The sequence below is a fragment of the Apus apus genome, chromosome 5 (genome assembly GCF_020740795.1).
Source record: "Apus apus isolate bApuApu2 chromosome 5, bApuApu2.pri.cur, whole genome shotgun sequence".
Classification (NCBI taxonomy): Eukaryota; Metazoa; Chordata; class Aves; order Apodiformes; family Apodidae; genus Apus; species Apus apus.
The window spans coordinates 41,732,316-41,751,651 of NC_067286.1; the positions used below are offsets into that span (position 1 = coordinate 41,732,316).

The following is a 19,336-nucleotide window of genomic DNA, read 5'->3' on the forward strand; positions in this document are numbered from 1 at the left end:
AATCAGGCACATGTGAAATGAATAACAAACGGGCTGTGTGACAGAACACAAGAAGCAGTTGTCGCTGGGGAAGGGATTAGATGGGTTCCAGGGTGATCAGTACAAGGCCTGGCATGATTCAAGGATTTAATCTGAAAAGAAATATTTTTATTTTGAAATAAACATACGATGGACATTGATAATATGTGCTGCTGATACAAAAATTTGCAATGTGGTGTATCATGATGAGAACAGAGCAATCACACAGAGCAGTTTGGATTACTGTGGAGGGCAAATCCTTCCAAGCAATATGGGATTTTAATAGAGCCAAATGCAGAATTCCACTTCAAGGAAGAAGGAATGCAGGCAGCAGCTGCAGATAGACAGAGATTATCCTGGAAACCGGCAATTTTGAAAAGATTTGGGGGGTATTGACAAGCCATTAAATATGAACTGTCAGTTCAATGTCCTGACATCAGGGCAGTGAAACACCATAGGAACAGGGAGGTATTTTTGCCTCCCTACAAATCCTCACCACAGCAGGGAGTATGCATGCTCAAATATCACATCTAGTTCTGATGTGAAATATCTCACATCTTCTAAGGGATGTTGAAAAACTGGATAGGATACAAGAAAAAACATGACAAGTAATTTGAGGACTGGTGAAAATGCCTTTCTGTAAGAAACTTAAAGTATTCAATCTCTTCAATTTAGCAAAAAGATGAAGAGGTGCTCTGATTACAGGGCACAGTTTTCTCCACAGGAACAAAACACCAGGTGTAGAGAGCCTTCTAATCTAACCAAGACAGACAAACCGTGAAAGAACATCTGTAAACTGAAGCCAAATGATTCCCTACTAGGAATCAGGCCTACACAGCACTGTAGCTTTTTTCCTTCTGCATAAAACACCCCAGTAGTGGATTCCCCAACTCCCAACACCATCACTTCAGGAGACAAAAGTGAGCTGCTGGGAGATGAGATAATGAAGAAGCATAATCTGTACTGACCTGGAGGCAATTTTAGATTACCTATTGATTGGTTTTGGCCTTGTCCTGTAGGAATCCAAGAATGAACTGATTTATCTCAGAAACTGATTTATCTCAGAGCCCGGATACTCATTACCTAATTATTTCTAATGCAGGAAAACCTTAAAAAGGAGTATCTGAACTGCTGGGAAGAAGCAAGAACAGGAGCCCTGAGGAGAAGCAGTGCAGGTAATTCGTGCTGCTGGGCAGACACTCAGCTTTGCAAGCTGAAGGCTCATATGCTGTTTGGAGTGGAATCCAGCTACAGGTCACGCAGGGATAGAGGCAGAGCAAGTGGGTTTGGCCAAAGAGCACAGATGGGTAACAAAAACACTACCTGCTGATAAAAATATTTGTTGTCTTGCTAGAATCAAGATCTAAACTGAGATGATGCCAGCAAACAGTCCTTGTTTGCTAACCAGAATAACTGCAAATAAGTGAATTTTATTTCAGTCCCTACGAGCCTCTTTTGGAAGCTCTCCTGAGATTCTGAAAAGCACCACCTGCCCTGGATGGTGATGGGGGCCAAGCATGACCTGCCCACACATTTCTGAGCTACTTATCCAGCCCTGCTGCCAGCAAAGGAAATTCTGGTGCCTGTTACCTACTGCTTTGTTACCTGATGTGCTACTGCTCATTTTGTTAGTGACAAAGGAAAAGCTGCATGGAGCTCCAGGGAGGCTAGGTGAGAGCTATGAAGCCCTGGAAGCTCAGGAACATTTTTTCTCTCTTCTCTGGTGAGCGACTCCAATCAAAGTCCTATGTGTGAATGTGGCTGGAGTTCTAAGGTCTTCTCCTGCATAGATTGAAGCACTCCAAGGAAAAGGGGTGAGAGTTTCCCAGCCCAGAAATGCTCACTGTCGTAGTGCTGGCCACTTGAGGGCAACTTCAGCCCTGAATTTTAAGAGTTGCTGGGTGAAGGTGACCAATGGCATAAGACAGGAAAATATCAGCTCTTGTTCTTGAAAATACTCATATCACATCTATCCTTGAGGAAGGGAGCATGCTACATGGAAGTAGCAGGGCTTGGCTGGGCACTACCCATTGCCTGCCTGAAGGAGTTCCACCCCTTGGCTTTACAGACAACTGTCATTCCCAGAATGATCAGATTTAAAAACAAACAAACAAACAAACAAACAAAAACCCCCACAAAATAAACCCAACAAAAAAACCCAACATATGAAGGGCTTTAAATAAAATAATAATTAGCATTTCAGTTACAAACAAAAGTGGATTTTATGAGCTTACTGTGAGGGGCAGTGCCAATTTCACAAAGGAAAAACTAGCAGGAACATTACTCCATTGCTTGCAACACTTGAGGAAAAGCCATCCTACTGGGATCCTGCTGGCAAAGCATTCTAGTGTGTGTCACAGCAGGAGGAGGCAGATTTGCTTTGAATTAATTTGTTTATTTGGTTCTATTCTAGGCAGATGAGCTCTGGGATTTGTAGACTGAATTGAGTAACACCATCCTACCCTGGGCAACAGAAATCAATGGCAAAGGGCATCTTTCCATCTCAGTTTGTTAGTCTCAATCCCTCCTCAAGTTATGCCAAGCAGCTGGCTCATGGTCAGGGAATATAAAACAGAGCTTCTCCCCTCCAGACCTTGAGAGTCAGTCCAAGCTGGGCAGAAAGGGACTGGCTTCCTTGAAGGGTCTTAGGGAATGGAGCTGAGCTCAGAGGCCTCTTCCTTTATAGGTGACTGCCTGCTAAGCAGCTGGTTTCTCTGCTCTTCACCCATCAGAGCTGCTGACAGCTTTCTCTGTGTCAGGCACAGCCTGTGGGGCAGAAACAGCATGGACACCCAGGACACTTCTCCTTTTGGGATGTCCTGGGATGCCCACCTCTGCGATGTCCATCTAACAACAGCAGCATTCCAGGGCAAACACAGGTCAAGGAGAGAAGGTAGAGGGAGCAGTGTCCTTCTTCCAGGAGCATGGATATGTGTGCTTCTCACCATCTCTACCAGGCTGACAGCTGAAAAGTCACTGGCTTAGAGACCTCAGTCACCAGCACATGCAAAGTGGCACTCCTATGGTATTAGGTGCTAATCAAAATGGAAAGAGATCTGTGATGGAAGGGAGCTGTGCAAAAAGATGACCCACATCTACAACAATTCAAAACTACCCAACCGGTACTTGTAGCTGCCCTCTTCTGAGGTGTGGGTCAAGGACCTGGACTCCCCATAAGCCCCTGAGGACACATACCAGAAGTCAGGAGAACTGAGGGAGACCTGGTCCCTTACATTCTAGAGCTACACACCCCTGTAGGATCCAAATGACACCATATGAAATCCAGCAAGGGAACTGCACACCTACAACTGCACCTCTCTGTGTATAAATGCTTTATGTTAAACAGGTTTCATTACGAATTACGTTCTGCTCTGTATTTACTTTAGACACAGCAGGCTAGAGAATATATAAAAATGTCATATTCCCTGGATATGATGGCTTTCCTTCCCAGTCCCAGATGGACCTGCAAGGTGCCTGTTCCTTGTCCAGAGGAGGTAAGTGGTATCACTCACCCTGCTGAGGAGAGCGAGCAGAAGACTGAGCTGGCAGGCTCCCAGCAACCACAGAGATGAATACGAGGACCTCTGTTTTCTGAATCAGCCACAGATTTCTTTAAAAGCCTGCAATTTCAAGACTAGGTACACAGAATCACAATAAAAAAGGCTAAGTGACCAAGACTACAAAAAACACTCTTTTTCTAACCCACTGTATACAGAAAGCATTTTCTGAATTTCTGATCGCTTTTGCTGATCATGGGTCTCTGGGTGAGGAAAAGCCACAGGGAATCCAAGTGGGTATACAGCTGTGGCTTCTCCTCCTGACCGAAGGCCAGGCATTCTCCTTGGGGCTGGAGGCAAAGGTGGCAAACCCTTCAAAGGGCTTCCCTCTCCACAGCAGCAACACCTCAGTCTTTCCTGGATTTAACTTCTATCAGCCACTCTTCATCCAACTATTGACTTTGGACAGATTGTGAGTGAGCTGGGAAATGGTGTTTTTTGTGTTTGTGTAAAGGAAATGCAGAGCCAAGTGCCACAGGAGTGTTACTGTTTTTTCATTCAGCCTGCCTCAGCCTCTCCCCAGCCAAAGCCTGACTGACCACAGCAGGGTGGATGGCCCAAGGCACTGTGGAGAGAGTGAACGCTGGACAGTGAAGTGAGCAGGGAGGGGTGCTATGCCCAGACAAGGCAAGGGCTGGCCAGATGAGAACTGGAAAGTCACTCTTCCAGCTGGAAACAAACCTGCACCCTGCTGAGCATCGGGGAGAGATGATAAAGGCTACAGAGACCAAAGAAGCAGTTCCCAGGAGAGCAACAACAGAGTGTGACAGCACTGGTCAAAACAAAACTGAAGATAAGAGACCCTCAGAGAACCAACCATCTTCCCAGAGTCCAGGAACCCCCATCCCAGAGTCCAAGCTCAACAAGCTCCATCTCTTCAACTACAACCAGCCTGCTGTCTGGGATGTGACTGCTGCCGCCAGCGCCCAGCAGAGGCAGCGTGCTGCCCGTGGGGCTGGGAGCAGGGTCGCACAGAGGGAAGCCACTGCAGCACTGGTAAGTCCATCCCAGCTTCTCCATCCTGCAGCCTGCGCGTGGCTCCAAGGAGAGGAGGCTCAGCCAGGACGGGGGCTGAGTCATGCTCAGCACTGATAACCTGCCAGGACAACAGGCGGATTCTCCCCTGGTTTTTAAATGCCGAGTAATATACTCGGTGCCTGTCTTGTCTGTCTGCCTGTCCCTTTGGCTAGATGCCCTCCCCACTTGGGGCCACTGGGACCAAAATCAGTGATTCACTTCCCCCTTTGTAATGCTCTGCAGTTGCTGATTTTCCACTAAAGCATCGGAGAAGAATGGGCAGCCTCAACACCACTGTCTGTGTCCACAGGGGAAGAGAGAAGGAGCCAGCTTTGGAAAGCAGCAAATTGACCACAGACCAGAAACTTCCCCTTTCTTGGACTCCAAACAGGTTCCTCAGCAGGCAGACGGGTTTCATGGCTCAGGCTCCAGGCCCTGGAGCACAGAGGAGGCATTGCTTACAGAGCACTACAGTTTATTATCAATTAGCTCACAAACATGCTGACAAGGAAGACAGCTCTGATAGGACTTGGGGAAGACGGGGAAAACCACACCATACAAGGCACCTGACTTCAAGCCCACCCACATTGTCCATAAATCCTGGCTAAGTTTATTATCCCCACAAGCAGCAGAGATAGCTCTGAAACCTGCCTGCTTCAGGCTTCCCTCTGTCCCTCCTGCAGCTGCCTTCGGCTCTGGTACCCCCTGTGCAAGTGAGGGAGACACCGAAGCCTGAAGACCCCTGCTCCCCACGGTTTGGTGGAAGGCAAGGGCAGTTCTCCTGGCCAGGAGATGCAACCACAAGCCTCCCCCAGGCATGAGACCTTCACAGCTGAGCCAAGCAGAACCTGCATACAATGAAGGCCACAAGAATGACCATCAGATGCCTTCTTGCCCTATTCACAGTCACCTGCAACCAGATCTCATATCAGATGGCACACTAGACACAGGCACCTAGACTGTCCCAGGTACACCAAGGCAGGTGGCAACCCTATTGCATAGCACAACATATTTCAGCTGCCAAGGTTTCCCTTCACATTTTCACCCGTCACCTTGTGGTGACACAGGCACAGCTCACCCTTAGTCAGGTCAATGGGCAAGCAGGAAGAGAGTCACCCAAATCCTTCCTCCCCTGCATGACCTCAAGAGCTCCTGTGGCCAGAGGTGCCACTGACAAGACCCTTTGCCCTGGGCACAAAGAGCACTGGCAAAGTGGGGACACATAGGCAGGAACAAGAGTCATGCCCCCTACCTCACATACATGTTCAATGCTGCTGGCACATGCCTAAGAGTCAAATCAGTCCAGCATCAAAGATACTACCACTGTCCCTCACCATGGCTGGCAAGGGTAGCCACAGAATTCACGTGGCTCTTGTTTTGGCCTCCCTCCTGTTGCCATCTTGCAGTGGTAACTCCAGATCCTTGCTCTGCTTGACATATGTGCCAGGGGCTGGCTGAGATTTCTCTGGATCTCTCACTACAAACCACAGCAACAGATGTGGAAGTCCATGCAACAGCAAAGGCACCAGGAGTCTGTCCCACGCTACCATGCTCAGTCCCTCCACCATCCAGCCTGGCATCTCCCTTCCTTTGGCCCCCAAAGCAGTGCCAGTGTTGCAGGGCCACTCAAGCTGGCATGAGAACAAAAAGGGAGAAGGACATGGGCTGTGAATGCTATCTTTATCTGCTCAGGAGTTGCCAGACACTGCATAAGTGAACCTCTATAAGCACAGAGTGAGTGAACAGGATCTCTTTAACCAGTCTCTGGGGGTCTAATTTGCTCCTTAGCTGAAGTAGCTGCTCACACATCTCTGCACAGCTCTCTGCTGACATTAAATGCCCTTCCCTTGCCACATGTGCCACCTGCCACTCTGCAAGTTCTCTTCTTTGCTCTTGTGTATTTGGGAGTGAGCAACTGACTCCCTGGAAGCAGTCCAGCTCTCCAAGCATGGGAACAGCACCTGCCCGGCCCAGTGAAGCTGCAGAAACATGCCCTGTGCAAGGGCATGGCACCGAGCTGTCAACAAGAGCAGCATATCACACTCTTGGTTGGATCTATCAGACCTTAGTACTGACCCATAAAGTGGCCAGAACCGTGATTTCCAAATGCCAAGTGTGATGCAATTTGCATGTCTCCAGAGCTGAGGTGCAGGTCAATGCCTCCCAGAAAAATCAATATGCAGCCTGCAACCGTGCTGAGCTTCAAATGGAGCCAATAGAGGAACTAGGCCAGGCTACTTGATTACAAATGCCATATCTAGGCCAAACCTTGCGCACTCCACAAACTAAAGGACGGATTTAGAGGTAGAGGGAGGCCAGATGAGTTACCACTCCTCTGGCAGAGCCACCCAGGCTGGCCTCAGGCGCTTGTGTGAGCAGCAGGGGAGACGGGCGGCTGTGCAGCTCTCCTCTCCCTAGCTCAGCCACACACTCCTTCGGGCTCAAGTGGTGAGGAAGCTGCTCCAGTTGGTGCTCCTGCCATGGAGCTGATGTTCAGCAGCACAATCAACAGGCATGGCACTGATGTCAGTTGGTCACACAGCTGTTCTCATGCCTTGCTGGGAAGAGATCCATCCAGAAGTGCCGTAACAGCTGCCATCACATGAAGGTCTCCATCAGTGCCACCATCCTTCTTCAGACAACATCGCATGGCCACAGCTTTTGCACTACTACTAAACCAGGTATAAGATGCTGGCACAGTTGGAGAGCTGGGCTGTTTGCTGTGCAATGTTATCACTCCACAGAGGGTTCAGCCACTACCACCAGTCATGGCAGTGCCCCCACTGCCTTCTCCCTGTGCCCCCCAGTACAGTGAGCAGCAGGGTCCTGCCTGGCAGGGTAGGATCTGTATTTAGGGAAGGGGCAAGCAAGAGAAGAGGACAACCTATCAACCTGCCCTTGTGCCCACAAACACACCAAGATGTCCAGCCCAAAGGGCCCTCTGTTTCCACAAAACACAACAGCTGCGAGCTGAAGACCAAGCCCCTGTCTAATGTAACCTGCTGCAGAGGCGTTCCACAAGGAGAAGCTCACCGCCGGTCATGGGGAGGTCACTTGTCTCCCCCATATAGCAGGCAGAAAACAAGAACTCTTGAGTTTCATTTCCATCTTGTTGACTAGCAACACTCACCCCCTCCAACAGGCTGCCAGCTTCAAAGCCCTGAAAAAACACTTTAGCCTATTCATCCTTGCACCCACACACGCCCCAGGGAGCTGCGGGAGCTAGCTGCCTGTCCCCTCCTTGACATGGGACATGGAGAGGGCAGGCACAGCCCCCCTCACCCCAGGCATGCAAGCAGGGTGAGCAGCTTGTGGCTGCACACACACACAGAGGGCACAAGAGCAACAGGGTGGAGAGATGTGTGTAATCCTCTCATCTAGAGAGGCTGAGGCTCTTCATCTACAGCAGTAGGTGCTGGGAAGACTCCCACTCATCCTGCGATCACTGTGGATCTACAACATATTTTAATCTAAAATAATGGTTGAACACCCAGTAGGATGCCTTGCCTTTGGATCTATTAGCTCAATGTAGTTAGGTCTCCTCACATCTCTCCATTCTCAGCCACACATACGATTCCCTCATCTGCAGCACTCCAGCCATGAGAGCTGTGTTGGGACATTTTTGCTGCCCACTCTTGAAGTCTCAGCCCTGCCAGGGATCGGGGAATGAGCATCCCGGCAATTCTGCACCAGCTCCATCCCTTCAGTTGCTCAGCAGACAGAAGACCAGATCCTGGAGGGACTAGGAGCACTCCTGGCCACATATGCATGATGTCTGGTGGCAAAGCCAGTGCTTCCAGAGGTACCATAATTACATCTCACACCTCTCACACATGGCCTTCAACATCCACACCAAGGACCAGGAGGGAGGAGCAGGTTTCATGGCATCCCTGGTGGGAAGGGCTCAGGCACAAGCAGAAAAGTTGTGCCTGTCTTTGCAGTGCTTGGTCTCCAGTTCCTCAGCAAAGCAGCTCCACAGCAAGGGAGAAGGCAGAGCTCCAGTGTTGTTATCAACCTGTCATTACATCCTGGGGAGAGTTTGGCACTTTGCTGTTGTAGAAAGCCTTGTAGCTGAAAAATTAGCATGGCCACCCTGCCAAGGCTACAGGCAATCTAATACACTCTGTCTGCCCTCTCCAGATAGCCTAAGCCTTTGAGTATGTTTCCCATCATCCAAAGCCAATGTTTGGCTCAGTTTTGCAGATGTGTGTCTGTTAACCATTCCCCTCAGTTCCCTCTCTCCTTTTGTAGTTCCCAGTGCTCCATCCAATTTGTCAAGATCTTATCCTGGCAATAAAGAATACCTTTACTCAGTGCAGGACCCCAGGGTGTACCAGAAAAAAATCCATGCGACTAGAGTCTTTTACCTCCAAAGTCCTAAGCCTCTGGTCTCTCTTACATGGCCACACTGCATTACACTCTGCTGCCTAACTTGCTGTTCACTCCTACTCTGCAGAATTTCAGCCTCTCCTTCCAGATTTCTTCCTCTCATAGACTATTTTTTTCTTTCAGCTGTAACAATATTTTTCCAGCCTGAATATCTTCTCAGTTCCTGCATCTCCCCAAAGAGAGCCTCCATGCAAATGAGACAAAAATGGGTTGGTGTGAAGAGCTGGGCACCACTCCCATCCAGCACCAGGCACAAAGGGCAGCACTTCTCAGGGTGCTTCTGAAGAATGCAGAATGAGCATATTTTATATGGAGACCTCTACACAGAATCACAGAATGGTTTGGGTTGGAAAGGACCTTAAAGGTCATCCAGCTCCAACCTCCCTGCCATGGGCAGGGACACCTTCCACTAGACCAGCTTCCTCCAAGCTCCATCCAACCTGGCCTTAAACATTTCAACTCCATTTCAACTGCTCCTTGTACCAAATCAGCTTCAGTTAGTCTTTTGAGTCCTGTCAGCACTTGGTGATTTATGGAAAACACTCAAACCCAAAGAGAACAGCTTTGATTTTGCTTAAGTATTAGCTTAAACCAAATAAGGCAGCAGATGATCAGGTATGAGAAACTGCAGTGTAATCCATATGCACAAGGGAGCTGGACAACAATCCTAATTCAGGCATTAGGGAAAAAATCTCCAGTGTTTGATCATGGGGCCTTAGCGCTCTTCTAACATCTTTCTTTTTCATACAACTGCAATATAAATTGTATTGTCATAAGTGTCCCAAATGATATATGTATACTATATAAAATAGGCTATAAACTGGATTTTCTGTACTACCTCACCCACCACATGTATAATGCATTTGCCCTGCACCCTGCTCTCTTGCATATAGCCTCACACTAAGCTGACAGTAGTGGCATTTTTCTTTCAGTCAGAAGGAAAAGTGCATTTGAACATTTTCTCCCAAAGCCTAGAGGCTGAATTAAGCTACAGGAAGGGCTCCCAAGGAGGTACAGAAGAACCAGGCCTAATGTAAAGACCATATTTGGAGTTTAAAAGGAGCCTGAAAAGCCAGCTATCCTCCTGCTGCTCTGAAACATATGCAACCCCCTAAAAAGTAAATACATAAAACACATAAACCAGAATGGTGCTGACAGCTTTAAAACATTAGAAAGTAGAGCAACTGTATCTGGTGCCCGGCTAGAGAGGGTACATCAAGTAATTTAAAAATAAAAGTATTTTTATGTAAGAAAAATGACACTTACACTTCTCTTGGGTTGCTTGAGTTTTTTCCTTTTGGCTTCCCAGCCAGCTTGCCAAGGGCTTTCAGCTATGTCAAAGCAGGAGAGGGGATGAGATCTGAAACTTATGGAGATCTCATTGCCCTTAGTGGAATATCTTTTCACATATTCTCACATGAACTGGCACTGGCTTTTTAGTTTTAACTTTTTAACAAGGTCTCAGATATCTATTAAAGTTGGCTCTGGATTAAGGAACGTAAATGCTTGGCCACCTTGTGAAAAGTATATTGCCAAAGGGAAGCTCCTTAGAAAGATGCCATTAGGGATGATCTGCACTGGGAAAATATGCATAAACACACTGCAGTAGTGAAGGGCAGGGTTGGCACCAGTGTTTTACCCCAGGAATTCAATGTCACATGCTATGGATCTCCTGGGCTGGCCCCCTCCCAAGCAAAGTAGGAAACTTGCCACAGCCCAAGCCATGGGAATGCACTTAGACAGATGGGCTTAATAGCCAGGGTCAGTTTTGTTTTCTCTGCTATTTGGGTAGTACCAAACTGTAACCCTCAGAAACATGAAGTGAGAGAAAGTCCTAAGCAAGCAGAAGAGCAGGTGGTGTGATCAGTAGGTGTGCATCTAGTACAGACCTCCTCCTAGCACTTTATGTGTAGTGGACAAACAGCCCTGGACACTCAGCAGCAACCCAAGCAAGGCAATAAGAAAGCTCTTCTCCTCCTCAAAAATGTGGAAAGTTCCAAGCTGGCAAGACAGGAGGCTCCAGGTCCTGCTTTCACAATTAAGACAAATCTGTCTCTATTTGGAGCAACATCTTCAAAAAGCAAGTGGTCTTGCAATGAACTTTAGTTTTATCGCCAGTCCTCAATGACAACAAGCTAATCGAGCTGATTTTGCCAAGCTACATTCTCAATGTCATGTTTTGAGCTGCCACCCCAGGGTGGAGAGCTTTACATCCACACATGGGCTCCACTCTCCTCTACCACCAGAATGGGAACTGGTTTCAGCCAGTTTTCCAAAGGATGGAAAGATACTTTCTCCATCCAGCAACCTTTGCTGCACACTCAAAGATCCTGCCTTCTGCTTGCTCCCTGCTGTTCCCATCCTTCACTTCCAGGAGAGAGAATAGAGATTTTGGCAGAGCCTTTCTGCTGGCATCAGGTTTGTGGTGTACTCAGACCAGGAGTGCTTGCCACAACTCCTCAAAGGCTGTGTATAGCCCTTCCTCTCACCAGGAAGGGAGGAGATGTCTCCTCCAGGGTGCTGGAGAGAAGGCTCTGAGATCAGGAGTCAGTGGGGCAGGCATGTCGCAACCCAGCCTTCTTCCTTTTCCATCCTGAAAACATGAGGCAACTCCCAGCAACTGCCTTGCCTAAACAGAGCCCTCTCAAAGGAAGCTCCCTGCCCTCAAGAGCTTAGCTGCATTAAGCTGTCTGAACCGTGTCTCAGCACCTTATACCACAGCTATGTCCTTTTCCCTTGCCTGGGATGCTGGGAAAAAGCTTTGCAAGTCTATTCTTTTCTGTGAAGAGGAAGGATGCCCAGCTTCCCAGGCAGCCCTCATCCAGCACACATCCCACCTGGGCAGCAGAGCTCCTTTGCATAGGTGCAGGTTACAGATTTATGCCCAGCACTCCTGCAGGCATGACCCTTCTCACGTGCTGCCCAGAGTCAGAGGCAGCTGACCATCCATTCCGACAGCAAGGGGCAGGGGTGCAAGCCCTTTCCACTCCCTGCTAAATAAACAGGAATTCTGCTGATACTCCAGCCATAGGAAAACAAAGCTGTTTCCATTTAGCTCAGCTTCTGGGCTGAGGTGCAGCTCCACCCGCACAATCATCCATCAGGACTTTGCGTCTCCGGGCAGAGATTCAGGCTGAGATCAAGAACAGGGAGGATTTGCAGCTAGTCCATGTCGGGAGGGCCACTAACACCCCCGGGATTTTGCTCTCCAGAGCACTCCCTGTTCCAAGCAGCCCAGCATCAGGGCCTCCCAGCTTCTGCAGCAGCTAACAAGTCCCCACAGGCTCCCTCAGATGCCCAGTTCCAAACCTCGGCTGAGCCATGGCCTGCTGAAGGGCTCAGCCTGGATTTTCAGGGATGAAGGCTTGAGTACCACCAGCTCTGGTATCAGCCAAGTAAACCCAGAGCTGCCCCTCTTGTAGCCATGCCTTCCCCTGGGCAAGTACTGAGCTCAGATAAGGCTGAGTATGTCATCTTCTTTAGTCCCAGGAGGAAGAGATAATGTGCACCACATGAGCAAGCCAAGGATGCCATGATTCTTCCCCAGTATCCCTCCAAACACAGGTGCTGACAGTTACGTGTAACGTGGCAGCACTGACACCTGTGCTCAGCACAATGCTTGGCTGACATCCATGTCTTCTCAGGACTGCCAGCATGCCCAGAAATGGATCTACGAGAGCTGCACTGGGAATGCCCACAGATCCATTTACTAACCTTCACATCTGCCAGGTGCAAATACAAACCAGCCAGCACAACCAGTTGTGTATGTCTGGTACAACCCTGTTTGTCAAGAAGCTGCTACTTCTTACCAAGGCTGAGTACAGAAGACTGACAGTAACTTGTCTCCTGCTGTCATAGTTTGTGCTTCCTAGGCTCTCCTGGCAGGGAAGCTGCAGAATGCATCTCTGCTTCTGCTTCCAGGCATGAACTATGGAGAATCTGAGCCCATCTGTCAGAAACAAGGTAATGAGAATGGGCAGCTGCCTTCTCATGCTTTTCACCAAGGGTTTATAGGCTCCTGCAGACTCCCAAAGGCTTCCTACCTGCACAGTGAGCAGCCCCACCACTCAGGCAAGTGGAGAATTTTTTGATCTAGGCAGTTCCTGCATAGCCTGGGGGGCTTTTCTCCCAAATCTCTCCAAAGATTTCCTTCAGAACACACCAAAATCAAAATCAACCCCACCTCTGTTTAGCAAGCAGGTCTCTGGGGAGGATGAATGGGTTTTGTTTCATGCTTGTATGACATCTAATACAGTAATGTTCTAACGCATGACTTCAGAGCTTCTAAGTGCTACCTCTGTACAAACAAAGCCAATATGCATACAAATAAACTAAAGGAGAAATAAAATTCACTCATGTGAGGATTGATGTCCTATTGTACGGAGAAAGCAAGTTGCAGAAGCACAGAAATTATGTTAGTGGTAGCACTAGGTGATGTTGTCACTGCAAGAAGCAGGCTCCAAGTTCAGACAACTCTAAGAGCATGGTTTCATGAGACAAATGGCCAACCTAGTAACTGGCTTCTACCAAAAGGGGAGCCCACCCCTTTCCTCCCCCTGCAGTGCTAGCCTTGCAATTCTGTCTAATACTTCTGGTGCTCATGTAATCTTTCAATAAGTCAATTTAGCCCTCTGAACTGGTAGAAAATTATCATTAGTTTTGCTGTGTTAACTTTCTGTTAAGCCAGCTTACCCAGGGGCCAGATGAACACCAATGCCAGTGCAAGGGAAGCAGTGGGAAGGCATGGCCAGGTGCAACAGTAGTAGGAGAGAGCATTTGGCTACAGACACTCCTTCTTACAGGCTCCACAGCTAGACCAGAAGTTTCCAAGCAGAAGAGGACACTCAAAAATATTTGGGACAAACAGCACCAAGACTTTTTAGGTTGTACCAGTTGTTTACCATGTTATATGGTTCATGGACAAAACTCAAGCAATCAAATTGTACAGGAAAACACCCAGGGGCTTAAGTGAGGTGTTTCAATTCAGAGCAATGCCAGGGTGCAGGAAGCCCCACACCTTCCTGCACAGCACCACTAAACATTGCCTGGGCAGGAAAGGCACAGCACAGGATGGCTCCAGAAGGCAGTGAGTGGTGGCCATGTCCCAGAGTCCTACCTGCCACCATCGCAAAGGACAAATGTGAAATACTCTTGCCAAATCCTGTGGGGTAAGGTGACATCCTACAGCCTCCCTGGGGAGGGAAGGAGGAAAGGCACAACACAGTCCTTAGGGAGTCCTATTTCCTTGGGACAGCGCCAGAGGATTTAAGGTACGACAGGCAGCTGGGCATTCAGCAGTCCCAGCTCAACGATCACTAGACGCTGTGTCTGACTTTCTGAACAGGAATGCTCTGCCAGTGCCTGCACAGCCCCTCGTCCTCGCTGCAGAGCCTGAGGTCATGTTCCTTACTGGGAAAGCCTTCAACAGGTGCTGATCTCCAAGGGCATTGCTCTCACTCCTGTCCTCACACGCAGAGCAGTGGCACGGAGGGGTAGCAGGAGGTCATTGCCAGGGAGAAACTTGTCAGCAATGACCAGGATTGCAGGCACATGTGAGGGCTGCGTGCTCGCTCCAGCACTGAGCCTCTCTTGGGGCAGCGATGACAGGGGCTTGGCTGCCTCTCCCTGCCAGCATCACCTCTGCCTTGCCTGAATTTACTTCATGTCAGTCAATTCCTTGTCAGTCACTTGAGCCCCTCCAAAACTGTAGATGGCCGAGAATAAGTCTCTAGAAGTGTCTCCAGCTCATACATTGTCTCTGCTTCAGAAGAGACAGAAAGGCAACAGCTACCTTAAAGTGCAACAGACACTTTAAAAACAATGTGCAGAAACACAGAAAAACAAAGGCTGACTTGCCCTCTCCTCAGGCAGCTCTAAATGAAGCTGACAGGAATGTCAAAACAGCTCAGAGACAAAAAAGAGAAACTGAAGTTATTCCCCCAGCGAGGCACCTGTAATTTGCTGTAATGTCTTCTTGATGATTACTGAGGTACTTCTACTGGAAGCCATGTGCAAATCCTCTCCTGTGGTGGCTACCAACAAACCCAGTTTTTCTGGCCCAGCAACTGGGTTGAGTAGCAGCAAGAACAAGTGGGGCCTTAGGGGTGACGTAGTCTAACACTGCTCCCATGTCCATGGACTCTTGCAGGCAAGCAGAAGTGATTTTTAAAAAAAACAAAGACAAAAGTGTGGGTTGTTGTATAGCAATAAGCACCATTCCCACCTCTCCATCCCACTGAGCTGCCAGCACTGCAGAGGTGCTTGTCAGGGAAAGCCACCTTTCCCACCTTTACTGCCCCCTTCAACAGAAAACCCACAGCTCCAAGGGAACTTCACAAAATGCAAAGCTTGGAGGAGTTGCAGCTTAGGTAAAAGAAAACCTCAGCAGTGATCTGAGACAGGTGGGCTGAAGCTGTAAGCTCTTCCATACCCAAAAGGACTGGACAATGCCACAGTTGTCATTCCAAGCTTAACACTCTCCTCACAGAGTCTCTCCTGCACAGACCTCTCTGAGCTCCAACAGCTGCATCTTTGTTTCCATACCCAATATACAGGCACCTGCCTGGGTACCAAAATGACCCATAGCATGGTAACACAGAAATATGGAATACATGGCTCTATAATGGCTAGTGTCTGCCAGGAGACATCTCTGAGTGTCATCACTTTGCTCATACCAGCACTTATTAGCACACCTTATCTATGCACACTCTTGTGGATACTACCTGGACAACCTGCTCTAAAAACATCCTCCTGCAGAACAGATTTAACCCCCACTCCTCCATCCACTCTGCTGTTACAGCCACTACTGCTTACCAGCTGGACAGGCAAACTGCTGAGCTTCATGGTCCTCCTTCATCATGGGACTGCTACTAGCCTGTCCCATTCCTGCATGTACTGGGGGACTGTGACACACTTCTGGGGTCAAACCAAATCCCTTGGAGAGAGAGCAGGACCTGATCCCCTTCTGTCAACCCCCTCCCACAACCTGGGCAGGAGCCTCCACGGGGAGCTGAGCTCCTGGCCCCACAAAGCAGAGTCCGTGGCCTCAGTGAAGATGGCATCAATTGCATGTGGGTTTGGGGGAGCATCCTGCTGGGAACGACGTTTGACTTACACTGCGGGAGTGTGCCGTGGGATGGGTGCCTGAGCCCCTCGCAGGGAGGTGTCCCGCCCTGCCGTGCTGGTCCTCCTCCTGAGGGAGCTTGCAGGGGCCTGGAAGGCAGCAGCAGCTCCAGGCGGGTGGTACTCCTGCTCGGGAACAACTTCTTCACACCGGGAGCCCTGGAAGCCTGAGCGACAGGTACAGACCTGGGGACGGCTGCAGGAGCCCTTGTTCTGGCACGGTGGGTCACAGACAGCTGAGGAGACACAGAAAGGTGGTTAGTGGACACGAGGCTCCTGGGAGCAGCCTGCATGTTACCTTCCTGCTTTAGTCCATTTTGGGAGCTGATTTGCATGGTTCCCCTGTCTCTCCCCTCCAGAGCTTTCCAGCTCTCCCTCTACAGCTGACTTTGGAGTCACTGTGCTCAAATTCCTCCACAGCTCCAGGGACATACAGTTCATTAACTTCATGCCCAAATCACACTCTGAGCCTGTGTGTGTTCCTAATTACAGCACATCAGCTTCAGTTTGCACCCTGGGAGGAAAGTGCTATTAATTATGCACCAGACCTTAACACTTCCCATGTCACCAGATGCCAAATTGGGTTTATAGTCCAGCCAACAAGAGCCAGGAAACCACAGCTCACTCAGGTAGGACCAGGCTCATTGTTCTGAGCAAAAATAATTTTAAAAGGCACTGGAAAACATTGTCTTCCCTCAAAGGGCTGGCTGGCCGAAGGGTAATGAAACCTTGTCAGACAACACCAGGTGGACGTTAACCTCCAGCCACAGGGGAACACTGTGGGTGGGCTGAAACATGCAGCCACTGCTTCTGCTGAGGGCCCCTGAAACACAGATAGGTCTCACCTGCTCTGCCATCCACACATCATCCTGCTGTTGCCAAGTGAGGAAAGTCCTTATACAGGCTTTCACAGCAATATAGCCCTTAAAACCCTTCCCTCACCCCAAAACTGGACTGCCATCAGCTTTTCCTAACTAAATCAGTGCTATGTTGGCTGGAATGCTTCATCTGACCCTTTATTACCATATCAACACTCAGGAAGAGAGGGAGATCTCAAGTAAAGGGAGAACCAAAGAAACATAGGGCTGTACAGGTTAAACCCACAGGTTTTGATGAAATCTCCAGTAAAATAAATCAGCCACCACTGCAGCAGACTCTGGAACAGAGAAAGGGTCCTAGTCACGCTGGAATTTACTGTCTCTGGGAAGTCTGGCAGTCCAAAAGTTGATGTAATTCATAATATGAAACTCAGCTGTGATTTAAATAGGCCAGTCCCTACCGTTATCTCCCAATAAATGCCTGTTCTAACAAAGGCCACCAGACCAGGAAGCCTGCCATTGAAAACAACCACTTCACGTGCTGAAATACTGCAGAGCAGCAATGCTGGGACCTGGGACCACAGTGGTTCTCACAACCTCTCCCAGTAACAATGCTCCTAGTCACATTAGGCTGTGCCCCTCAGCTGAAAAGCAGTGATAAGTGACCAGGCACTCTAAAAAGCCCCTAAGGCAGCTGATATAGAGAAGGGGAAGAAGGGAATGGGATTAGCCTTCTGATCCCTTCATGCAGGATGGGTGGGTAACTGGCCTAGCTCAAATATTTCAGCTCTAGGTTTAAACCCCTTCCTGGTTGCCTTTGCAGATTCAGGAAGAACTTGAAATAGCTTTAAAAAGTCACTCAGCTTTAAAAAGCCAAGCTGTCTAGCTATGTGATGTAGGGAGAGCAGGTCATTAAGCAGACACTGCCCATGCCAAGTGTGTGAAGTCATGAGTCAGGCCCCAAAACCATAACATTGACAGAAGAAACAAGACAGTTAAAAATATAAATTTGGAATCTTTCTCTTTGCTTTCTCATTTCTGAGCCCAGGGATTACTGTAAGATGCCTCTTCCCAACTGTGGGGGCTATAAACAGTTTCTGTTGAGATGACAGCCACACATTTCTTCTCACTGTACTCTCCTGTAAGTTCCTGCTCCAGGAGCTGGGGCTTCAGGGAAAACAAAAAGAATAATCTGAAAGCTCTTGATAAAAGGATGAGATTTGAAGCACTATTGAAGTATCATTAGCAGCAACACAAAAGCATCTAGCAGTGCCCTTGCAGATCAAGTCTGGTCTTCAGTGCCCATGTTGCCCTCTCTGCAAGGTCACACACTGCAGGGAAGACTCTGATGTGACTCTGAGCACCCACCTAGGCCAGGCAGGCAGGACTGTCAGAGGGGAAGGTCACCAAGTCCAACCTCCTGTTGCTCTGCAGGCATACCTGGCCAGGATTGAGCAATGACATTGCAAGATGACATTCAATTACTGTGTCTCTGCTGCTCTGCACATACTCTAGGTCTAGGAGAACAGTGTAGATCTGCACTATAAGCAGCTCCCTGCTCAGTCCCATTTAAATGTGGGGGAACATGTCCATTCAGCATGGCATCCACAGGCAAACTGGGAAGGTGCTAAAGGACTTGTACCACTAGTGTGATTTTAGTCCACTTTCTCATGGAAAAGTTTGCTTATTGATGCAGAGAAACATGTAATCTCAGTTATAAGTTAAAGCTCTGACTGTGTTAGCAAAGCCAGAAGGGATGGACAAGTTAACACAAGTGAGAGATCTGTGCAGGCTGACAGGCAGAGTGGTCAATAGCAATGCAGGAACAAGAGAGGAAAAACAACTTCAGTGAAAAACAGTCTGGCCTCAAAAGACCTTGTACAGAAAAAGTCACTGTACTGAAGAGAGACAAAAGGGGAGAGAATGTGAATGTCATCTCCATTTTGCAGATGCGGAAAAGCTCCAGGTGCTAATGCAACTGTCTGAAGACACACTGCAAGACCACAGCAGAGCCAGCAACTTATCCTGGAATCCCTGTGCCTTCATCCAGTATCTTAACCACAAGACCATCTGTACAAGATTAGAAAGTGCATAAATTTATTTAGTCCTTCCCAACATGATGATTAAAAGTGTTTATTTTAAGCTTTAAAATATCCATGTCAGAAAAGAATCCCACCCCGCATTACCAGCCCAGCCCAGGCTGCTATCTTGGGAAGTAGCAGAGAACCCTAGTAAACAATGCTGATGAAAGTGGAGGTTGATGAACCAATACTGGGAGCCTGAGCAAGAGGATTCCCCTGCTCTGAAGCAGAGGGGAAGGATGATGAGCTAATAGGCAGCAGCTAAATTATTGGCAAGTGCACAATGCAGCCCCTGCAGCCTCTGAAATACAGGCAGTGCACTGGGGCTTCTGGC

At 48.7% G+C, this 19,336-nt stretch overlaps 1 protein-coding gene across 3 annotated transcripts in view; it reads right to left on the reverse strand.

Moving 5' to 3' along the window:
- The window catches only part of LTBP2 (latent transforming growth factor beta binding protein 2), a 72,705-nt gene that overhangs the window by 42,348 nt on the left and 11,021 nt on the right, over positions 1 to 19,336 (reverse strand). For all 3 annotated transcript variants that reach the window (XM_051621336.1, XM_051621337.1, XM_051621335.1), the window contains exon 3: positions 16,096 to 16,339. In XM_051621336.1, the coding sequence (XP_051477296.1) occupies positions 16,096 to 16,339 (244 nt within the window). The remainder of the gene's footprint in view (positions 1 to 16,095; positions 16,340 to 19,336) is intronic.